This window comes from Geotrypetes seraphini, chromosome 2, assembly GCF_902459505.1.
Source record: "Geotrypetes seraphini chromosome 2, aGeoSer1.1, whole genome shotgun sequence".
Classification (NCBI taxonomy): Eukaryota; Metazoa; Chordata; class Amphibia; order Gymnophiona; family Dermophiidae; genus Geotrypetes; species Geotrypetes seraphini.
Window position 1 is genome coordinate 9,403,431 of NC_047085.1, and position 18,566 is coordinate 9,421,996.

Sequence of the window (18,566 nt, forward strand, 5' to 3'; positions counted from 1 at the left end):
CCAAGTGGTATGTTCAGGTTGCCTCACCTACTTGGTAAAAATTAAAAAGCAATGAATACAAAACCATAAGCATTCAATACAAACACATAGTCAAGGAGTAAGACTTGACTATATGAAAAAAAAAATTACTTAAGAACATAAGAATAGCCTTTATCCCAGGACAAGCAGGCAGCATATTCTCACATGTGGGTGACGTCATCTACGGAGCACGGACAGCTTTTCAAGCAAACTTGATTGAAGATTTCAAGTTTGCTAGTGCTGCACCACGCATGTGTGTGCCTTCCTGATCCACTAGAGGGCGCATCCCCTCCTCATGGTCTTCAGTTCTTAGTTTTCCGCGGAGCCAGAAAGCCCTGTCTCTCTTCTCTGCGTTCTTATAAGTGCCTTTCTAGCACCGCGGCTTCTTTATTTTGTTAGGGAGTCGCTGTGCGTTTGTTGATTGATCGTGTATTTCTTTGTTTCAAAAAAAAAAAAAAAAAAAGGACTTTTTATTGTGTTTCTGCTGGCTCCACTGGCAGGCCCTTCTTGGGCCTCAGCCATGCGGCTAGGCCTCATTTGGCTGCAGCTGTATTTTCTTCTTCCCTGGCCTCTCTCTGGGCTTACCTCGTGTGAGCAGGATGGCCAGGACCATTTTTCCTTCGTTGGAATCGGACTGAGTAGCTTCGATCCCCGGTAAGTCTTCTTTCTTTCTTTCTGTTCTTCTAGCTGCGTTACCTCGGTAATGCCAGGCATCGAGTGCAGTCGTGCCCGCCTCTACGAGACCTTCGAAGCGTGCTTCCTTTCATGGGAATACTCATCTCGAGGTTGCCCTTTATGGAGCGCACTGCTGCACCTTTATTACCAATTTCATTGGTACGGTGCCGACTTCTGAACCTCGATGTGCCTCGACGTCGACTGGGGCTTCGCGCCTCGCCCTCGACTGGGGCTTCGCGCCTCGCCCTCGACTGGGGCTTCGCGCCTCGCCCTCGACTGGGGCTTCGCGCCTCGCCCTCGACTGGGGCTTCGCGCCTCGCCCTCGACTGGGGCTTCGCGCCTCGCCCTCGACTGGGGCTTCGCGCCTCGACCTCGACTGGGGTTTCGCGCCTCGACGTCGACTCCGGCTTTGTGCCTCGACGTCGACTGAGGCTTTGTGCCTCGACGTCTACTGCGGCTTGGTGCCTCGACGTCGACTGCGGCTTGGTGCCTCGACGTCGACTGCGGCTTGGTGCCTCGACGTCGACTGCGGCCCTGTGCCTCGACGTAGGAGGCGGCTTGGTGCCTTTACGTCGTCTAAGGCTTTGTGCTTCGACTTTCTGCCTCGATGTCGACTGGGGCTTGGTGTCTCGATGTCGACTGAGGCTGGGTGTCTCGACGTCGACGGATGCTTTGTACCTTCAACGTCGGCTGCGGCCGTGTGCTCCACGTCACTTGGCGCTTGTGCTTCGACGGCGCCTGAGGCTTGTGCCTCGACTGAGGCTGGGGGCCTCATTGTCGGCTGGAGATCTGTGCCTCGTCGTTGCCGAGGCTTCGTGTCTCGCCGTCGACTGGAGCTTTGTGACTTGACGTCGCTTGGGGCTTTGCCCTTTGGTTGGCGGTGGCCTTGTGTCTCGATGTCGACTGTGGCTTGGTGCCGCAACGTCGCTGGGGGCTTTATATCTCGGCAGCGGCTGAGACTTTGGGCCTCGGCGTCGACTGCGGGTTTGCACCCCGTTATCGACGGGGGCTTAGTGTCTCGACGTCGTCTGGGGTTCTGTGCCTCGGCGTCTCCGGCTCCTGTTCGAAAGGGTTCCCCGCTTTCTCTTCGGTTCATTCCGGGCAGCCGTGACGGAATCTTGTAATATGGAGTTTGGTTGCCTGGAGGAGACTCTCTCCCTGCTCCGGCTCTATTGCTCCTGCCATGCGTTATCTCGTTTGGCGCAGAGTGTGGCTGAGGATCCGAACCTCCAGGATCGTCTCGCCACTTTTACTTGCGTGAGTTCTGCGCTTCTTGAGGACTCTCTTGCGGTGGCCACTAACCGCCTCTCAGAACGCGACCGGTCCTTCGCCTATCGGGACGCCTTCAGCTGAATCCCGTCTGCCTTGGTGGTTTGGACTCCTTCTCCGGAGGGGCCCTCCGGATACCTTTCTTGTGTTCTCGGACTCCTTCGCAGCAGCCGCAATAGCTGCAGCAGCGCCGGGTTATGGTCCAGTCGCTGGCTTCAGCGACTCCTGGCCGTCTTTTTGACTATTCTCGCATAGCTTCCGGGCTGCTCTCCTTCTGGGATTCCTCCCCTCCCTTCGGGAGGGGTGTCTCCATGTCTACGCACCGGGAGTATAGCCTCGCTTCTGTCGGTTGGGCATTCCCATCCTCCCATCTGCGTCTGGTCCAGGCCCTTCGTGACCTGCACTAGTTCTAGTCCGGGAGTGGTTCAGACTCTGCCCGCCCCAGTCTCGGGAGTCCGTCAGGGCGGACCTGGACCCAGTTTGTCTGCGCTCCTTCTTGTCTCTGCCTCAGGGGGTGGTCCTTGTTTGTTTATGCCGGAAGGTGGCCCCTCTGTCCTCGGTCCGCCTCCGGTCTTTTCTGCCTCGGCAGTCCACCTGTCTGCGCTTGAGTCAGCTGGTGTCTCTGCAGTCTTCGGCCTCGGCCGAGCTGATGCTGATCCTTTTGGGATCATGGGTCTCCACGGTTCATGTCCCGATGTTCGCCTGGTTTCATCTTCGTGTTCCCCGCTGGACCCGAGCATCTCAGTGGTGGTAGGATCGGGATCCCGCTTCCAAGCACATTGTGGTGCCTCCCTCCTTGACACGCTTGTTTCGTTGGTGGGCCACCTCTTCGTATCCCCGCATTAGAAGGTTCTGCCGATGGACTCCTCGGCATAGGCTTAGGGGTGCACCTCGACGGCCTTCGGACTCAGGGTCTTTGGTTGGGTGCGGGCCGTCGCAGCCGCATCAATCTGCTGGAGCTCCGGGCCATTTATAATGCCGGGGTGGATTTTCGATATTGGTTGCAAGATTGCGGGGTCCTGGTGCGTCCCGACATCCCGGTGGCGATGTATTCTGTGACCAAGCCAGGGTGTACAGGTTTCCTGTTACTTTGCAGGGGAGCCCTTCGTCATTGGCAGGGGGCGTTACACCACTACTTATTTCTTCGGGCGGTGTATTTCCGGGGCGAGCAGCATTGTCTGGTGGACACGTTGAGTCGCCCTTCTCGGCCGCATGAATGGTCGCTCCATTCTCAGACTCTGCGGCATGTGGTTGTTCAGTGGGGAACCCCACAGGTAGTTCTGTTCGCTTCGCCCCTCACTCACTGGTTGCCTCGATATTGCTCGAGTATGTTCTCCCGGGTTCGCATCGAGGTGGATGCTTTCCTTCTCGATTGGATGGGCAGGTTCCTCTATGCGTTCCCTCCCTTTACTCTGATTCTCAGATCTTTGATGCACCTCCTGTTGGGCTGCGCCACCATGATCTTGCTGGCTCCTCTGTGGCCCTGACAGCTGTGGTTCTCCCTGCTCCTTCAGCGTGTCAGGGAGCCTCTGCTTTTACCTATGTTCCCTTCTCTGCTGTCTCAGTGTTGAGGTTTCTGTTGCCTCCCAATCTGCAGTCTCTACACTTATCAGCTTGGTTCCTCGCAACGTGCCTCCCTCCTTCTGTTTCTCTCAGTCGGTGGGGATATTCTCGAGGCTTCTTGTATGGGCTCCACTCGGCAATGCTTTTCCCAGAAATGCTCCTGATTTGCTGCGTGGTGTGCTGAGCACTGCATGGATCCACTCTCTGCCTCCTTCCCTTCAGTACTGGATTTTCTGTTCCACTTGTCTCGGTCTGGTCTCAAATCGACATCTATCCGAGTCCACCTCTGTGCGATTGCTGCCTTTCCTTGGCCGCTGGATGGGAATCCGTCCATCCGACGGTTTCCCGCTTTCTGAAGGGTCTCTTCAATGTTCATCCTCCGCTCAAGCCCCCTCCGGTGGTTTGGGATCTTAGGGTGGTCCTGGCTCAATTGGTGAAACCTCCGTTTGAACCCATTGATAACGCTCTTTTGATCTGTTTCACCTGGCGGGTGGTATTCCTGGTTGGTCTCACGTCTGTTCGTAGAGTCCGTGAGCTGCAACCTCTGGTTGCGGACCCGTCTTCTGCTGTATTTTATCAGGACGCAGTGGTCCTGCGTACTCATTACAAGTTCTTGCCCAAGAAGGTTTCGGACTTTCATCTCAATCGTTCCATTGTTCTTCCGGTCTTTTTTTCCGAAGCCCCACTCTCATCCTGGCGTGGTGGCGCTTCATACGATTGACTGTAAGAGGGCGTTGGATTTTTATCTTCAACGCACTCAGTCTCATCAGACGGTTCCTCAATTGTTTTTGTCCTTCGACCCTACTTGGGTGGGACGCCCTGTTTCCCAGCGCACCTCGTCCAACTGGTTGGCTGCTGGTTTGCTACGCTTAGGCTGGTCTCGCGCTGCATGGTCGAGTCCCGGGACATAGAGTCCGAGCGATGGCGGCTTCTGTAGCTTTCCTCAGGTCAACGCCTATCGAGGAGATTTGCAAGGCTGCCACTTGGTCTTCGGTTCATTCTTTCACCTCCCACTACTGTCTGGATACTCTGTCCAGGAGCGACGGCCGGTTTGGCCAGTCGGTTTTGCGTAATCTGTTTTCTTGAATTGCCAACTTCCCTCCGTCCCTTTTTGGTTAGCTTGGAGGTCACCCACATGTGAGAATATGCTGCCTGCTTGTCCTGGGATAAAGCACAGTTACTTACCGTAACAGGTGTTATCCAGGGACAGCAGGCAGATATTCTCACAACCCGCCCGCCTCCCCAAGGTTGGCTTCTTTGCTAGCTATCTAAACTGAAGACCATGAGGAGGGGATGCGCCCTCTAGTGGATCAGGAAGGTACACACATGCGTGGTGCAGCACTAGCAAACTTGAAATCTTCAATCAAGTTTGCTTGAAAAGCTGTCCGCATCGGGGCTCCGTGGATGACGTCACCCACATGTGAGAATATCTGCCTGCTGTCCCTGGATAACACCTGTTACGGTAAGTAACTGTGCTTATTGGTTCAGACCAATGGTCCATCTAGCCCAGTATCCCATCCCATCTTCACGGAGGCCAATCCAATTCACAGGTACCTGGCAAAAACCCAAATAGTAGCAGCTTATTGCAGTAAATCTGCTGATATTGACTCGCTGTTGCTTATAATCTCCAAACCCAAGGGGGTCAGAGGTGAAATTATAAAAATCTTATTAAAGCCTCATAAGAACATAAGAATAGCCTTACTGGATCAGACCAATGGCCATCAAGCCCAGTAGCCCTTTCTCACAGTGGCCAATCCAGGTCACTAGTACCTGGCCAAAACCCAAAGAGTTGCAACATTCCATGCTACCAATCCAAGACAAGCAGTGGCTTCCCCATGTCTTTCTCAATAACAGACTATAGACTTTTCCTCCAGGAACTTGTCCAAACCTTTCTTAAAACCAGCTACACTATTCGCTTTTACCACAACCTCTGGCAATGCGTTCCAGAGCTTAACTATTCTCTGAGTGAAAAAATATTTCCTCTTGTTGGTTTTAAAAGTATTTCCCTGTTACTTTGAAGGAGTCTGGAACTGGTTTTCCAAGTGTTGAACTGAGTTTTCTCTTTAATAAAATGCTGAATTATGTTTAGCTGCAGACCTAACTTATCTCATGTTCTAGCCTGCCTGTACTGGGTGTTAGCTTGGACATTCTAACTTCTTATGGCTATCTCAGCATAAACGACATGCAACAGAAAGACTGCAGGGCCTAGATAAGTGACTTGCTAGTGACCTGCTAGTGTGAGCTGAGGACCAATGAATGTTAAGAAAAGTAACACGTGAAAAGTATTTTCTAGAATTCAGTTGTATAGCCAGAAGAATGTATAAATATCTCTGTAACGTCCTGTTTTCGGCACTTCTGAAGCCAGCTTGGAGCTTGGGAGTCGCATACGTATGCTAATAAACTATCTGTGCCTTCTTCAAGTCTCTAGGTTTTTTGGCTGCCCAAAGTGACCTTTCAACTTCATAGAATGTCCCCTAGTCTTTGCAATTTTTGACAGAGTGAAAAATTGATCCACTTGTACCCGTTCTACTCCACTCAGGATATTGTAGACTTCAATCTTATTTCCCCTCAGCTGTCTTTTCCAAGCTGAAGAGCCCTAACCTTTTTAGTTTTTCCTCATACGAGAGTTCTATCCCCTTTATCATCTTGGTCACTCTTTTTTTTAACATTTTCTAGTGCCACTATATCTTTCTTGAGATAAGAAGACTAGAATTGAATGCAGTACTCCAGATGAGGTTGCACCTTGGATGCAAGTTGTTTCTTGGATGCCTGTCAGCCCTTGGGGGCTGAAAAGAATTCAGTATAATATGTTACTTTTCTGCAGGAGTACCGTAGTTTCTGAGCCCTTTTGAGGCCTTTGTTGGCTGGTTGTAGTTGATGTTCTAATATTACTTCTTGAGCAGAACGGTTGTTGCCGAACTTGATTGCCATGGGTGTCTCTAGTTCACGTTTCTGTAGTGGCTCTGGTGCTTGGGTAGTAACTATAGGTGGAGCTAAGAAGCTGTTGTGAAGTACAACAAAGGCACAGAGAAAAAATCCAGGCTGGATTCCTTCTGCAGATAGCACACAATCATGGGAACACTACCCATATGTCTAGAATGTCTCACCTATCTACTGGAAAAGAGCTTACCAGGATAAGTACATAATCTCTATATGTTTATGAGTAGGTGGGGATTATTGCCGCATGAGTGGCAGAGATCAAAAACTGGGATGGCTGGTTGGTAGAGGACCCTTCTCATGACTCCTAGGCTACCAGGGATTATATCTATATTTGTGTGTGTTTCGGGAGGAGGGAAGGGAAATGTTTGTCTTCATTGTTGAGCCTGCCATGTCAATGTTATTTTGGCCACAAGCACGTGATAACAGTTCTGCATACTAAAATTGCACTTGTTTAGCACATTTTGGTGAATAGACTTCAATGTTACTTCTTGTAGAGGAAGAGAACCAAAGGAAAAGGAAGGTCCAACCTTATCTGCAGTGAAAAAACCAACCAGGAGCAAACAAACCAAAACTGCAGATATGTACAACGATGTAGGCAAAATTTATTGTGACAACCAAAGTATATCTAAAAACCTTTTTACCAAATAGGGGACCCAACACGGTCCGTGTTTCGGACAACCTTCATCAGGAGTCCATGGTAGAAAAGGAAAGAGAAATGTGTCACAAAAAATTGCAGTAGAAAAAAACGGATTGTATGTATCGCCGAGGGTCACCGAATATTGTGAAATCTCGCTAAAGGGTCACCGAATATTGTGAAATCTCGCTAAAGTTACTTTAGCGAGATTTCACAATATTCGGTGACCCTCGGCGATACATACAATCCGTTTTTTTCTACTGCAATTTTTTCTAATGCAATTTTTTGTGACACATTTTTCTTTCCTTTTCTAGCATGGACCCCTGATGAAGGTTGTCCGAAACACGGACCGTGTTGGGTCCCCTGTTTGGTAAAAAGGTTTTTAGATATACTTTGGTTGTCACAATAAATTTTGTCTTCATCGTTGTACATATCTGCAGTTTTGGTTTGTTTGTTATTTGTTGTAGAGGGTCATTTTAAGAGGTGAGTGGCAAGTTCAGTCTAAATTTGTATTCAGTTCTTAGTCTAAGGCAGGTTTGTTCAAGTTCAGTCCTTGAGGGCCACTAACAGGCCAGGTTTTCAGTATATCCCTTATGAAAATGCATGCAAGAGATTTTCATACAATGGAAGTAGTGGGTGGGCAAATCTCTTGTACATATTGATTAAGGATATCTTGAAAACTTGGCCAATTTGTAGCCCTTAAGGGCTGAACTTGGACAAACATGGTTATATGCACGAGGTAAATCTGCATATATTGGGATTGCCAGTGTAACCCATGCATCATTGTGAATGTCTTGAAATCCCAACTGACACTGTGGTTACAAGGAAAGCTTTAGGAAGCCCTATCTTGGTTTCTATACTGGTAAGTAGTGGAACAGTTAAGGGATACATTTTCAAAGGGATTATACAACCAACTTTGGAGTTGGGTGACTAAATTCTCCTCTGGAAAATTTCATGGGGCAGAGGTTCAAAAAGTGGTTGAATAGACATGGAGGAGGAGTTTAGGCTCATGGCACTAGTTTTCTATTCCAGGTGCCAATAGCAATGTCTAGATTTTGATTAATTTTCTGAAAAGAATTCAATTTTAGTTGAAATTGTCTAAATTTAGGAACCCAAACTTTGGTTGCCTAAGTTGAAGTATTTAGAGGGCATGGGCTGAGCTGCTTGGCTTAGCTTAGTCCAAACTGTTCAGCCCAAGACAGTCTATACCAGCTCTCCCTCCATATTCAGGTCTGTTCCTCTTCCCTACCCCAAGGGCCTGTCACTATAAGACTTTTTTAGACAGGACATTGGAATATCAGGCGGGGAAGTTGAACTCCTGGATACATCCGCTGATTCTTCAAGCCTATTCTTATCTTACATTTAGGAAATTATTGAAAACTCACCTATTTGATAAACAAGAAGGTTGATATTTAAGAAGGTATTTTTGATTAGGCTCTGTATTTTAAATGTACTTTTTATCTGATGCTGTATTTAATGGATGTAGTAGTTATAATAGTTGTGGTTTTTGAAATTGTATTTTTTAATTGAAATGTTTCAGTTCTTCTGTTGTGAACTGCCTAGAACTGCTGGTGAGGGAAGTATACAAGAAAATAAAATTATTAATTATTAAAAAAATTATTTGCAGGGGTTAGGTGTAGAGCCAGCCCGAGAATTGCGAAAAATCGCAAATAAGTTTTTCGGCCAGCTCTGACCCACCCCCTGCCTCCCTCCTGCATCCCCGGATCTTACCTGGTGGTCTAACGGTGACGTGGGGCAAGAGCAATCTTCCTATGCTCCTGCCCTGTGCAGAGCCGTGGCTGTCGTGAGTTCCGGTTGTAGTCTCGAGACTACAACGGAAACTCACGGCAGCTATTTTGATGACAGCTCTGCACGGGGCAGGAGCATTGGAAGATTGCTCCTGCCCCGCATCACCGCTAGACCACCAGGTAAGATCCGGGATGCTCATACAGCCTAAAAAATAGAAGAAAACAGACAAAAAAAATTGCAAATAACCGAATCCGCGGATACTGAAACTGTGGATACGGAGGGAGAAGTGTCTGAGAACTTTCATGGGAGTGTGCTCTCAGTTCTGAGAAGACTCTAAAATTAAGTGCCACATCAGAGAACCTCTGGATGCAAGGATTCTAGTGGAACCTGAACAGATGTTCCAACACATCCATCCTATTTGATTGATTCTTTCCTTTGAAGGGGAGAATGGAGCTACAAGTATGTTCCCACTCTTCTTACTGGACCATGGGCTGTCACCAGCAGAGCTCGGATTCTGGAATGGCATGGTGGGAATGATATTCTCCATTGCAGGGTCTTCCCTGGGAGGCATTATCCTAAATAAACAAAGGTAAAAAAAAACATTCTCTTAATTTGAACTTGTGGGAGTTGAAGGAGGAGGGGAGAAGAGAGAGATCTAAAGCAAGACAAGGCACAGTCACAAAGAATATTGTTGGTATTCCAGCTGGTGGAACTGAGCAGGCAGGATTGATGATCATTCATTTAAATCAGAGATTCAGAGGGCAGGGGGAAGTCAGAAAGAGTTCTGGTAGCTAAGATAGGTGGAGGTCACAGGTAGTACTTGTAAGAAGCAGATGTGTGAGCTGCTGTATTAGGATTTGACTTTTCTATCTCATTTTTTGTTTGTTTTTTCCTTGCAGTAATCTGCATGATTTGTTGAGGATATCGTTATTGCTGCGTCTCATAGGTCTCTGTTTCCAGACAATTCTACTTCTTGTTTTCACCACCGACTTTTGGTGTATGATAGGTGAGCAGCAGCCAAAGGGACAGGAATGCCTTGTATGCAGGTAGAGATGGATGGGCAATTTAGCCTTTATCTGTCATCATGTTTCTATGAATATAGGGAAACTGTTGTCTACTGTAATAATATTTTTTGTCTTGCTACACCAGTTCAAATGAGTGAGTTATGCTCTCCACCCAGCAGATATAGATATCGATACACTGTGACATCACAACCAGTATAAAAAGTGTTATAGCCCTGGAACTTGCATTATCCCAGGACAAGCAGGCAGCCTATTCTCACATATGGGTGACATCATCAGCGGAGCCCGAATGCGGAAGCTCGCAAGCAGACTTGCTTGAAGAAACTAGAAGTTTCGAGTCGACCACACCGCGCATGCGCGAGTGCCTTCCTGTCCAGCATAGGGTGCGTCGCCTCAGTTTTCTGCGGAGCCGAGAAGTCCGTCTTTGACTCGTTGTGTTTAACTTTTTTACTACGTGCCTTCTCTACACCGCGGTTTGTGGGTTTTTTTTCTTCATGAATCGCTGTTTTTCTTTTTTTTAAAAAAAATTTTATTTCTTCCATGCGGCTGCCGGAGCAGGCCGCTCGGCCGCAGCCCAAGGGCTTCGATTTTGCGGCGGCTATTTTTCCTCCTATGTCCCGGCTAGCAACGGGCTTCAAGAAGTGTAGCCAGTGCCACCGTGCGATTTCCCTCACGGTCCCACACCGTTGGTGCCTCAAGTGCCTTGGGCTTGACCATCAACCGAAGTCATGCGAGCGCTGTGCTACTCTTCAACCTCGAGCAATTAAACGTCGTCGCATTTTGGTGGAGAAGCTCTTCGGTATGGATTCTTCCTCCACTCCCTCGAATTCGAAGGCAGCCTTGACCGAGATTCCTCCTGCTTCTTCTGCTTCGACCTCGAGCCTCATCAGACCTTCTTCGTTTGCAGCGGCTCTCTTCTCAACAACTCCTGCTGTAACTTCCCCTGTATCCTCAGGTCAAATAGCTCAGCAGAAAGTTCCAGCGGTGGTGCTTAAGGTGCCTAAGACTTCCAAGTCGAAGCACATTTCCACTGCCTCTGTGGAACCTCCAGCCAAAGCAGGTGGTCCGGTTTCAGACGCGGATCCATCCTTGCCGGCTTCTTTCCAGACCATGTTGGAGAAGCAATTTATTCAGTTCCTTACTAATATGGGACCGAAGCTTCTTCCTCTCATCTAGCTTGGGCATTCTGCAGACTCCTGCGAGGTCGAGCCTCTTCCTTTGCCTCAGTCTGAGCTTGCACACGCTTTGCAGGGAGCATAGTCTCTGCGAGTGTCTGGTCTGGCATCTATGCACGTGAAGCAAGGAGCAGAATCTTTGCAAGTGCCTCGGCAGGAATCCTCACACTCTATACAAGGAGCAGAGTCTTTGGGAGTGCATCGAGGTTTCTCCACCAAGCCTCTGGAGCTTCAATCCACAGCTTCCAGTCCTATCCATTCCTTGGTAGCATCGGCTGCTTCTGTCTCCAAGGGGAAGTCTCCTCGATCTTCGAGATCTGCTTCCAAGAACCGTTCTCACCGACGATCGAGGCCTTCATCGAGGCATACTTCCAGGCATAGTTCTTCTAAAGAACGTCCTTCTTCAACTAAGCCTCGATCTATTCCTACTTCTACTAGACCACCAACTCCTCGATCGAAGTCTCCACTTCCACACCTCGAGGATTCAGCGGTTTCGATTGCTTCATCCAAGTCTCCATATTCTTTTGATGCCTTTTTTCCTGCCGAAGCTTCATCTTCGACCCAGGCTGCCTCGACGACTTTGAGTCCTTCTCGAGGCAAAGCATTGGCGGATCAGCTATCTTTTTCATCTTTTCTTCATCAGATGGCTGTTGACTTGGATCTTCAATTAGATGCTGGTTCCAAATACTCTAAGGAGTATCTCGAAGTCATGCATCTTCCTCAACCTCCGGCAGAGTCACTTAAGCTTCCTCTTCACAAGCTTTTGTCTCAGACTTTTGCCAGATGCCTAGAGACTCCTTATACCATTCCAGCTGTTCTAGGCAAATTGGACTCTAGATATAAAACTCTCCATCGCAAAGGATTTGACAACTCACAGTTATCTCACCAATCCCTGCTTGTGGAGTCATCCTTAAAGAGGTCCCATCTTTCCAATGTTTATGCCACTGTTCCTCCTGGAAGGGAAGGGAAAACTATGGACAAATTTGGTCATTGGATCTATCAAAATTCTATGATGTCCTCTAAAGTCCTTAATTATAATTTTCATTTTATTACTTATTTTGAGTTCCTCATTACTCTTTTGCCTAAATTTTTGAGTTATTTGGATACTCAAAAACACTTTGAATTTCAAGAAGTCATAACTTCTCTATCACAACTCAGATTACATCTCCTCCAATCTTCTTATGATGCCTTTGAGTTGTCTGCCAGAACAGCCGCTTGTTCTGTAGCAATGCGCCGCCTCGCTTGGCTTCATACCATTGACATGGATCCTAATCTTCAGGACTGCTTGGCTAATATTCCTTGTGCATGCAATGACCTCTTCGATGAATCTATTGAGGCAGCCACCAAGAAATTGTCTGAACATGAAAAATCCTTCGCTTCTATTGTCATACCTAAGCCAAAGTCAGCTCCTGCTAAACCTGCACGCCCTACTCCAATTTACCAGTGGCGTTTTGCTCCAAGAGCGGCTCAAGTTTCAAGTTTCAAATTTAATAAGATTTGTTATCAGAAGCTGTATCATATATTTCAATGCGTATAACAATTTTCCAATGCTCCTTACAATCGCCCTCCTTCTAAGAAGCAGCAGAATCAGAAACAACAAAAACCCCAACCTTCTGCTGCACTTAAGGCTACACAGCCTTTTTGACTGTTTAAAACGGAGCATAACCTCCACCGTTCTGCTTGGTCGCGTATGGAGCAATTGAGCACTTTTCAGGGGGAGAAGTGCACAATATGGTCCAGACTTGAGGCACTCATGGCCGGCCTGAAAACAGCTGTTCGGCTGGTGCAGTTGTGGAAGTCTTATCAGTATCGGTTGTTGGAGTCCAAGACTCCCAGCCGCTAGTGCCTCGCGGCCGGTACAGCTTTGCAGGGAGGCCCAGTCTTTTCCTGCTGCCCATGGAAGGATTTCCTGGCAGCTGTTTTTTTCTCTCAGCTGATGCCGGCTTTTGCCTTCTTTAGCAGACTAGGACAGTTCAGTCTTTTTTTGGCACATTTTTTGCCGGTTTCCCTCAGATAGCCTCTCCATCTTGTATTTAGCCTCAGGTGCCTTCTCCCTGTTTTGACATAACAGAGACAAGTTACAGCAGAATCCCCTGCTGGGGCAGGGAGTCCTGTGAGGCTGCTGGGGTTCCCCACCCCATTTTCTTTTTGCTTTGTGTAAAGCATATAGGCGGCCAGGGGTCCTACTTGTGTCCAGGGGTCTCGGGGGTTTGTTCCCTCCACACCCCCTGATGTTTTGACCCCTTAATTCTTTTTGCGTCCCCCCTCCTCTTCCCTCATCCTTGCGCCTGCGTACCGCTTCGGACAAGGACTTGTTGTCCGAGAAGAGTTTTGACTAATGCATGAGGGATCACGTGATGCACTGAGCGCGGGCAGACGACGGCTGCCTGAGCTCCCGGGCCCCAAGTCCCGAACAGCCCCGTTACCGATCCCCGGGGACGCGGCGGAGGACGGCGAGTGGTCGTGTGTGGTGTGGGGTGCGCATGGACAGGTTCTTGTCCTCCCCCACGTCGCCGATGGCCACTCGCACCACCAAGAAGGACCGTGATCGCCCGCAGCTAAGCGCGGACAAAATGGCACCGGCCCCATCTTCGGCCATACACCAAATAGCGCCGGAGGCGCTGGCGGCTCTAACAACGGCGGTAACGGCGGCGATACAACCCGGTATGGACCGGCTTTCTGACCAACTGTCCAACTTAGAGAACTTACTAACAGAGACTACCCGCAGAACAACTGTTTTAGAGACCCGGGTCTCTGGCTTGGAAGATACACAGAGCACCCATGAAACTACCTTACAGGAGCTGCAGGCACTTACAAAAAAGCAAGCAGATAGACTGGAGGATTTGGAAAATCGCTCCCGCAGGTCCAATTTGCGTTTTTTAGGCATCCCGGAGACAGTAACTGGACCTAAACTGCTACAGGTCCTGGAGGTATGGCTGACCAATACTTTTGCTTTACGGGAGAGCCTGGGCCCGATACGTTTGGAGCGGGTGCATCGCCTAGGCAGGGAGCAGGCCCGGAAGGCGCGGCCTCGCATGGTCATAGCAAAAGTCTTGAACTACAATCACAAAGTTGAAATACTGCGCAAATATAAACAACTTCGTGAGGACCTTAAGTTTGAAGATTTGGAGGTACGCATTTTTCAAGACTACTCCGCGGCCCTGACCGAGCGCAGGAAGCTATTTTACCCGCTTTGTTCATCCCTGGCAGAAAAGAAAATTCGTTTTCTCTTCTTATACCCAGCTACCTTATGTATACAACATCAGGGTCAATGGCAAGTCTTTGATTCAGCTGTGGAGGCAGCCACTTTTATGAATACCCAAGTGCTCTCCCAGGCGGACCTTACATGACTGTCTACTCATTTCATGGAAGCACTCACTGCATTCTGATGGTTGCACTATGGTTTGGAGGTTTCCGGGATGCTTAGATTCCCAAATGCAGGGAGCTCGGGACTCTTTCTTTCTTATGTTCCTACTTGTTGATATGGACTGGGTTTGTTCAGAATTGCATTCAAGTGGACACAGTTACTGGGATTGTGTACTTAATTTTGCTGTCCACTATAAGTTTAATTGTTACTGGGTTTCTTATGGGCCTAATGTTTTTTGATCTGCGGGTGACTCGGGGCCTGGAGTGGCATTAGTTTGTGATCTCTCACACCTATAGGACCGCCTTGGGGTGGACCTTTAGTTGTGACTGCATACTGATGCGAGAGGGGGGTCGACAGGGGGGAGTGGGTGGGCTGGGCGGGGGGGGTATGGGGGGAGTCCTTTGCTATGTTGGAGGTATGTAAGACAATTTTGGAGGCAGGAGAGTCGGAATTCTGCAGTGGGCAGGCATGTGGTTTTGCAGATACTTCGGCAGGTCCTAAGTAACACATGGCTACCCTGGGTGTGGCTGGGAGCCTGGGGTGGTTGGTTTCTATACACTGTTACTTTTTTGCAAATATTTTCCATTTCCATAGGTCATAGCTAATATTCTGCGCCTAGTGTCATGGAACGTATCGGGCATTACATCCCCTATTAAACGAACCAAAATTTTAACACAGCTCAAAAGACATAACGTAGATATTGCATGTTTGCAGGAAACCCGCCTGACGGACGTGGAACATCAGAAATTGAAGAGGTCCTGGGTGGCTGCAGTCTTTGCAGCCTCTTCCCCTCAAAAACGGGCGGGGGTAGCAATATTAATTCGTAAGACTTTACCCTATACTGCCAGAGTGATTGTAACTGATCAACAGGGCAGATATGTATTGTTACACTTGACGGTAGGAACATATTCCTTTTTTCTTTTGAATGTGTATGCACCTAACAAATATGATCATTCTTTCTTTGAGGGCATTGCAGCATTGTTACTAGAGCGTGTTGGGGAACCAGTCTACGTAGCCGGAGATTTCAATCAAGTCTTAGACCCGAATTGGGACCGATCTACGCCAGGACCGAACACCTGCGTGTCCCACACTAGGGGTATTCCTTATCTCTGTGCCACTTTAGATCTAGTTGACCCCTGGAGACTTTTACACACCACAGAAAGGGATTACACCCATCAATCCAGGGCACACAACACCCAATCTAGAATAGACTATATCCTTACCACGAGTAGGGCCTTTCTGAATGTAGATGCAGCAATGATAGGCCCGACCGTGATCTCGGATCATGCGTTGATTTGGATCGATGTGAATGTGGGTTTTAGTATGTGGGGCCCAGTACACTGGCGTTTTCCTAGTTATTTATTTTCTGATGACCATTTCAAAAATTATTTAACATCTAAGTGGGAAGACTTTCTTGAATTTAATGGTAAGCATTGCGACAATCCGACGCTGTTTTGGAGCACCGCTAAGGTAGTGCTCCGAGGAGATTGTATAGCTTATGTCGTAGTGCGAAACCGTCGTTTGTCTCGAGGTATCCTTAACTTAGAAAAGGAACTAGCATCCGCCAAATGCCATTATACACAATACCCGACACGAACTAATAGGGAACGCTTAATATCGGTGGAATCGACCCTTAATTCGTATATACATGAGCGAACAGTCAAAATGCTTCTATATCAAAAATATCGTTACCACCGCTACGGTAATCGGGCTGGGAAATTGTTGGCACGGCTGACTGCACAGGCCAGGGGACATCGATACGTGTTGGGATTGAGGGACGATAAGGGACGTCTGCAACATTCTACTGCTCACATTGCCCAGACTTTCCATTCTCACTTTCAGAGTATTTATGGTCGCCAGGACTCGGGAACAGTATCCCTTATTAGGGATTATATAGCAGATTCTGGTTTGTTGCCACTCTCTGACCCAGATATAGAATATCTTAATACACCCATTACCCCTAAAGAATTGCAAAATGCAATCCAACTCCAAAGGAATTTTTCTGCTCCAGGGCCGGATGGCTTCACGGCAGAATTCTATAAGATTTTATCAGTTCAACTAGGTCCCTTTTTGCGGGAATACTATTCTCAGACCATACAGGATGAACACTTTCCCACTGAAGCAAATGAGGCCTTAATCACTCTGATATTGAAACCAGGAAAAGAGAGCGCTGCTCCCGAGTCCTATCGTCCCATTTCTCTTTTAAATGTGGACATTAAAATTCTTTCTAAAATATTAGCCGATAGACTAGCTACTCTTTCCCCGAATATTATTGCACCGGCACAGGTAGGTTTTGTGAAAGGCAGACAGGCAGTACATAATGTTCGAAAGGCCCTATTATCACTGGCCCATACACAATCCCATAATACACAGATGTTGCTGCTTAGTTTAGACGCAGCCCAAGCTTTCGATCAAGTCAATTGGGATTATTTATTTGAGGTGTTTGACTATATGGGGATGACAGGTTGGTACGCCAGAGCGATACGCACATTGTACTCGACACCGAGGGCGAGATTGCTTGTTAATGAGATCATTACAGCCCCTATTTTAATTGAAAGGGGTACCCGACAGGGGTGCACTCTGTCTCCCCTCCTCTTTTTGCTATACTTGGAGCCATTTCTCCGGACAGTGACTCTGGACCCTGACATAGTGGGAGTGGACTTTGGGGACTGCACTATCAAAGTGTTAGCTTTTGCAAACGATTTATTATTTACACTGACTAACCCCACTCATTCCATTGCTCATCTGCTGCAGGCGCTAAGGGAATTTAGATTCTACTCGGGCTTTACTTTGAATTATCAGAAATCTATAACTCTAGCTAGTCCGGCGGCTCTACAGCAGACATGGGTGGGAGAGTTTCCTTTTGCATGGGCGACAACATCGATTCGCTATTTGGGAATTTGGATTCCCAGAGACCTCAAAACTCTTTACGACAGTAATATTAATTCCCTCATGCAGGACACCTTACAACATCTACAAAATTTGTCCTCTTTCCCACACTCAGTAGCGGGACGGGTGGCTCTTTTTAATATGGTGCTCTTTCCCAAATGGTTATATCGCTTTCAGGTGTTACCAATACTCCTCTCCTATACTCATAATACACGTTTAATTAAAGGTTTACAATGTTTCTTGTGGGGGGGTAAACGACCCCGTATGCAATTTCTTAGGATGTGCTTACCTAGGGAACGAGGGGGCTTTGGTTTATTAAATGTCCGTTGGTACGCACTGGCATGCCAGATGCGACATCTCAATGATTGGTTTAGGGGGACATCAGATTTCTCTGCTACTCCTTTGGAATTATCTTTGTTGGCTCCGTACCATGTAATGCATGTAGCGGACCCACAGATACGTCCTTTGGTGTCTCCCTACCCGATATTTGCGCTGGTGCAGCGAACCTGGAAGTGGGTATGTAAAACAGCAAAGTTGTCTTCTGAGGTTTCCTGCTATTTACCCATCCAGGGCAATGGAGCCTTTCTGCCTGGACTGCAAAATACATCCTTCCAGAGGTGGAGTACGCTGGGATTATCTTTTCCACCTGTTTCTGGAGGAGGGGAGAATAGCCACCTTTGCGGAATTACGTCAGACATTTGATTTACAGCCAACTGACTTTTTTGCTTATTATCAAATCCGATATTATGCTCAGTCTCTACCTGGGGAACACCTAACTGAAGATACCCGGGAGGCTCTCTCGGAACTTTTCAGTCTTTCTGCACAACAGAGGGTTCCGCTTCGTTTTCACATTGTGGGAGTCCGGGACTGTCAATCGAGCACTAATTTGGCCATCTTGGCGACAACATGGGCAGAGGACTTGCAATGCACTTTAACAGACCAGCAGTTGCAGCGGGTTTTGAAACATATTCAGAAGGTCTCTCCTAACATTACGCATTGGGAAATGCAATTAAAGATAGTCTTGCGACTCTACATCCCGCCGGAACGAGCAGCTCGGATGGGGATTACTGCATCTCACTCCTGCCCGAAATGTGATCAGGCTCACGCTTCTTTAGGCCATATGCTCTGGACTTGCCCTAAAATTTTACAGTTTTGGAGATATTTGGGACACTACATTACGATGCTATGGGGGAGGCGATGGCTTCCACAACCAAGAGCATTATTCGGATTCTACAATATAGCCACGCCTAAACCCAAAGGCATGT

At 48.0% G+C, this 18,566-nt stretch overlaps 1 protein-coding gene across 6 annotated transcripts in view; it reads left to right on the forward strand.

The window, feature by feature from the left end:
- MFSD3 (major facilitator superfamily domain containing 3) overlaps positions 1-18,566 on the forward strand; it is a 340,339-nt gene that overhangs the window by 13,561 nt on the left and 308,212 nt on the right. For 5 of the 6 annotated variants that reach the window (XR_004538496.1, XM_033935195.1, XM_033935198.1 and 2 more), the window contains exons 3-5: positions 9,290-9,437; positions 9,748-9,854; positions 15,389-15,508. Coding sequence is in view for 5 of the 6 variants with exons in the window: in XM_033935195.1 (XP_033791086.1) it covers positions 9,290-9,437; positions 9,748-9,854; positions 15,389-15,508 (375 nt within the window). In the remaining variant the exon portion in view is untranslated. The remainder of the gene's footprint in view (positions 1-9,289; positions 9,438-9,747; positions 9,855-15,388; positions 15,509-18,566) is intronic. The other variant, XM_033935197.1, reaches the window with a different exon arrangement.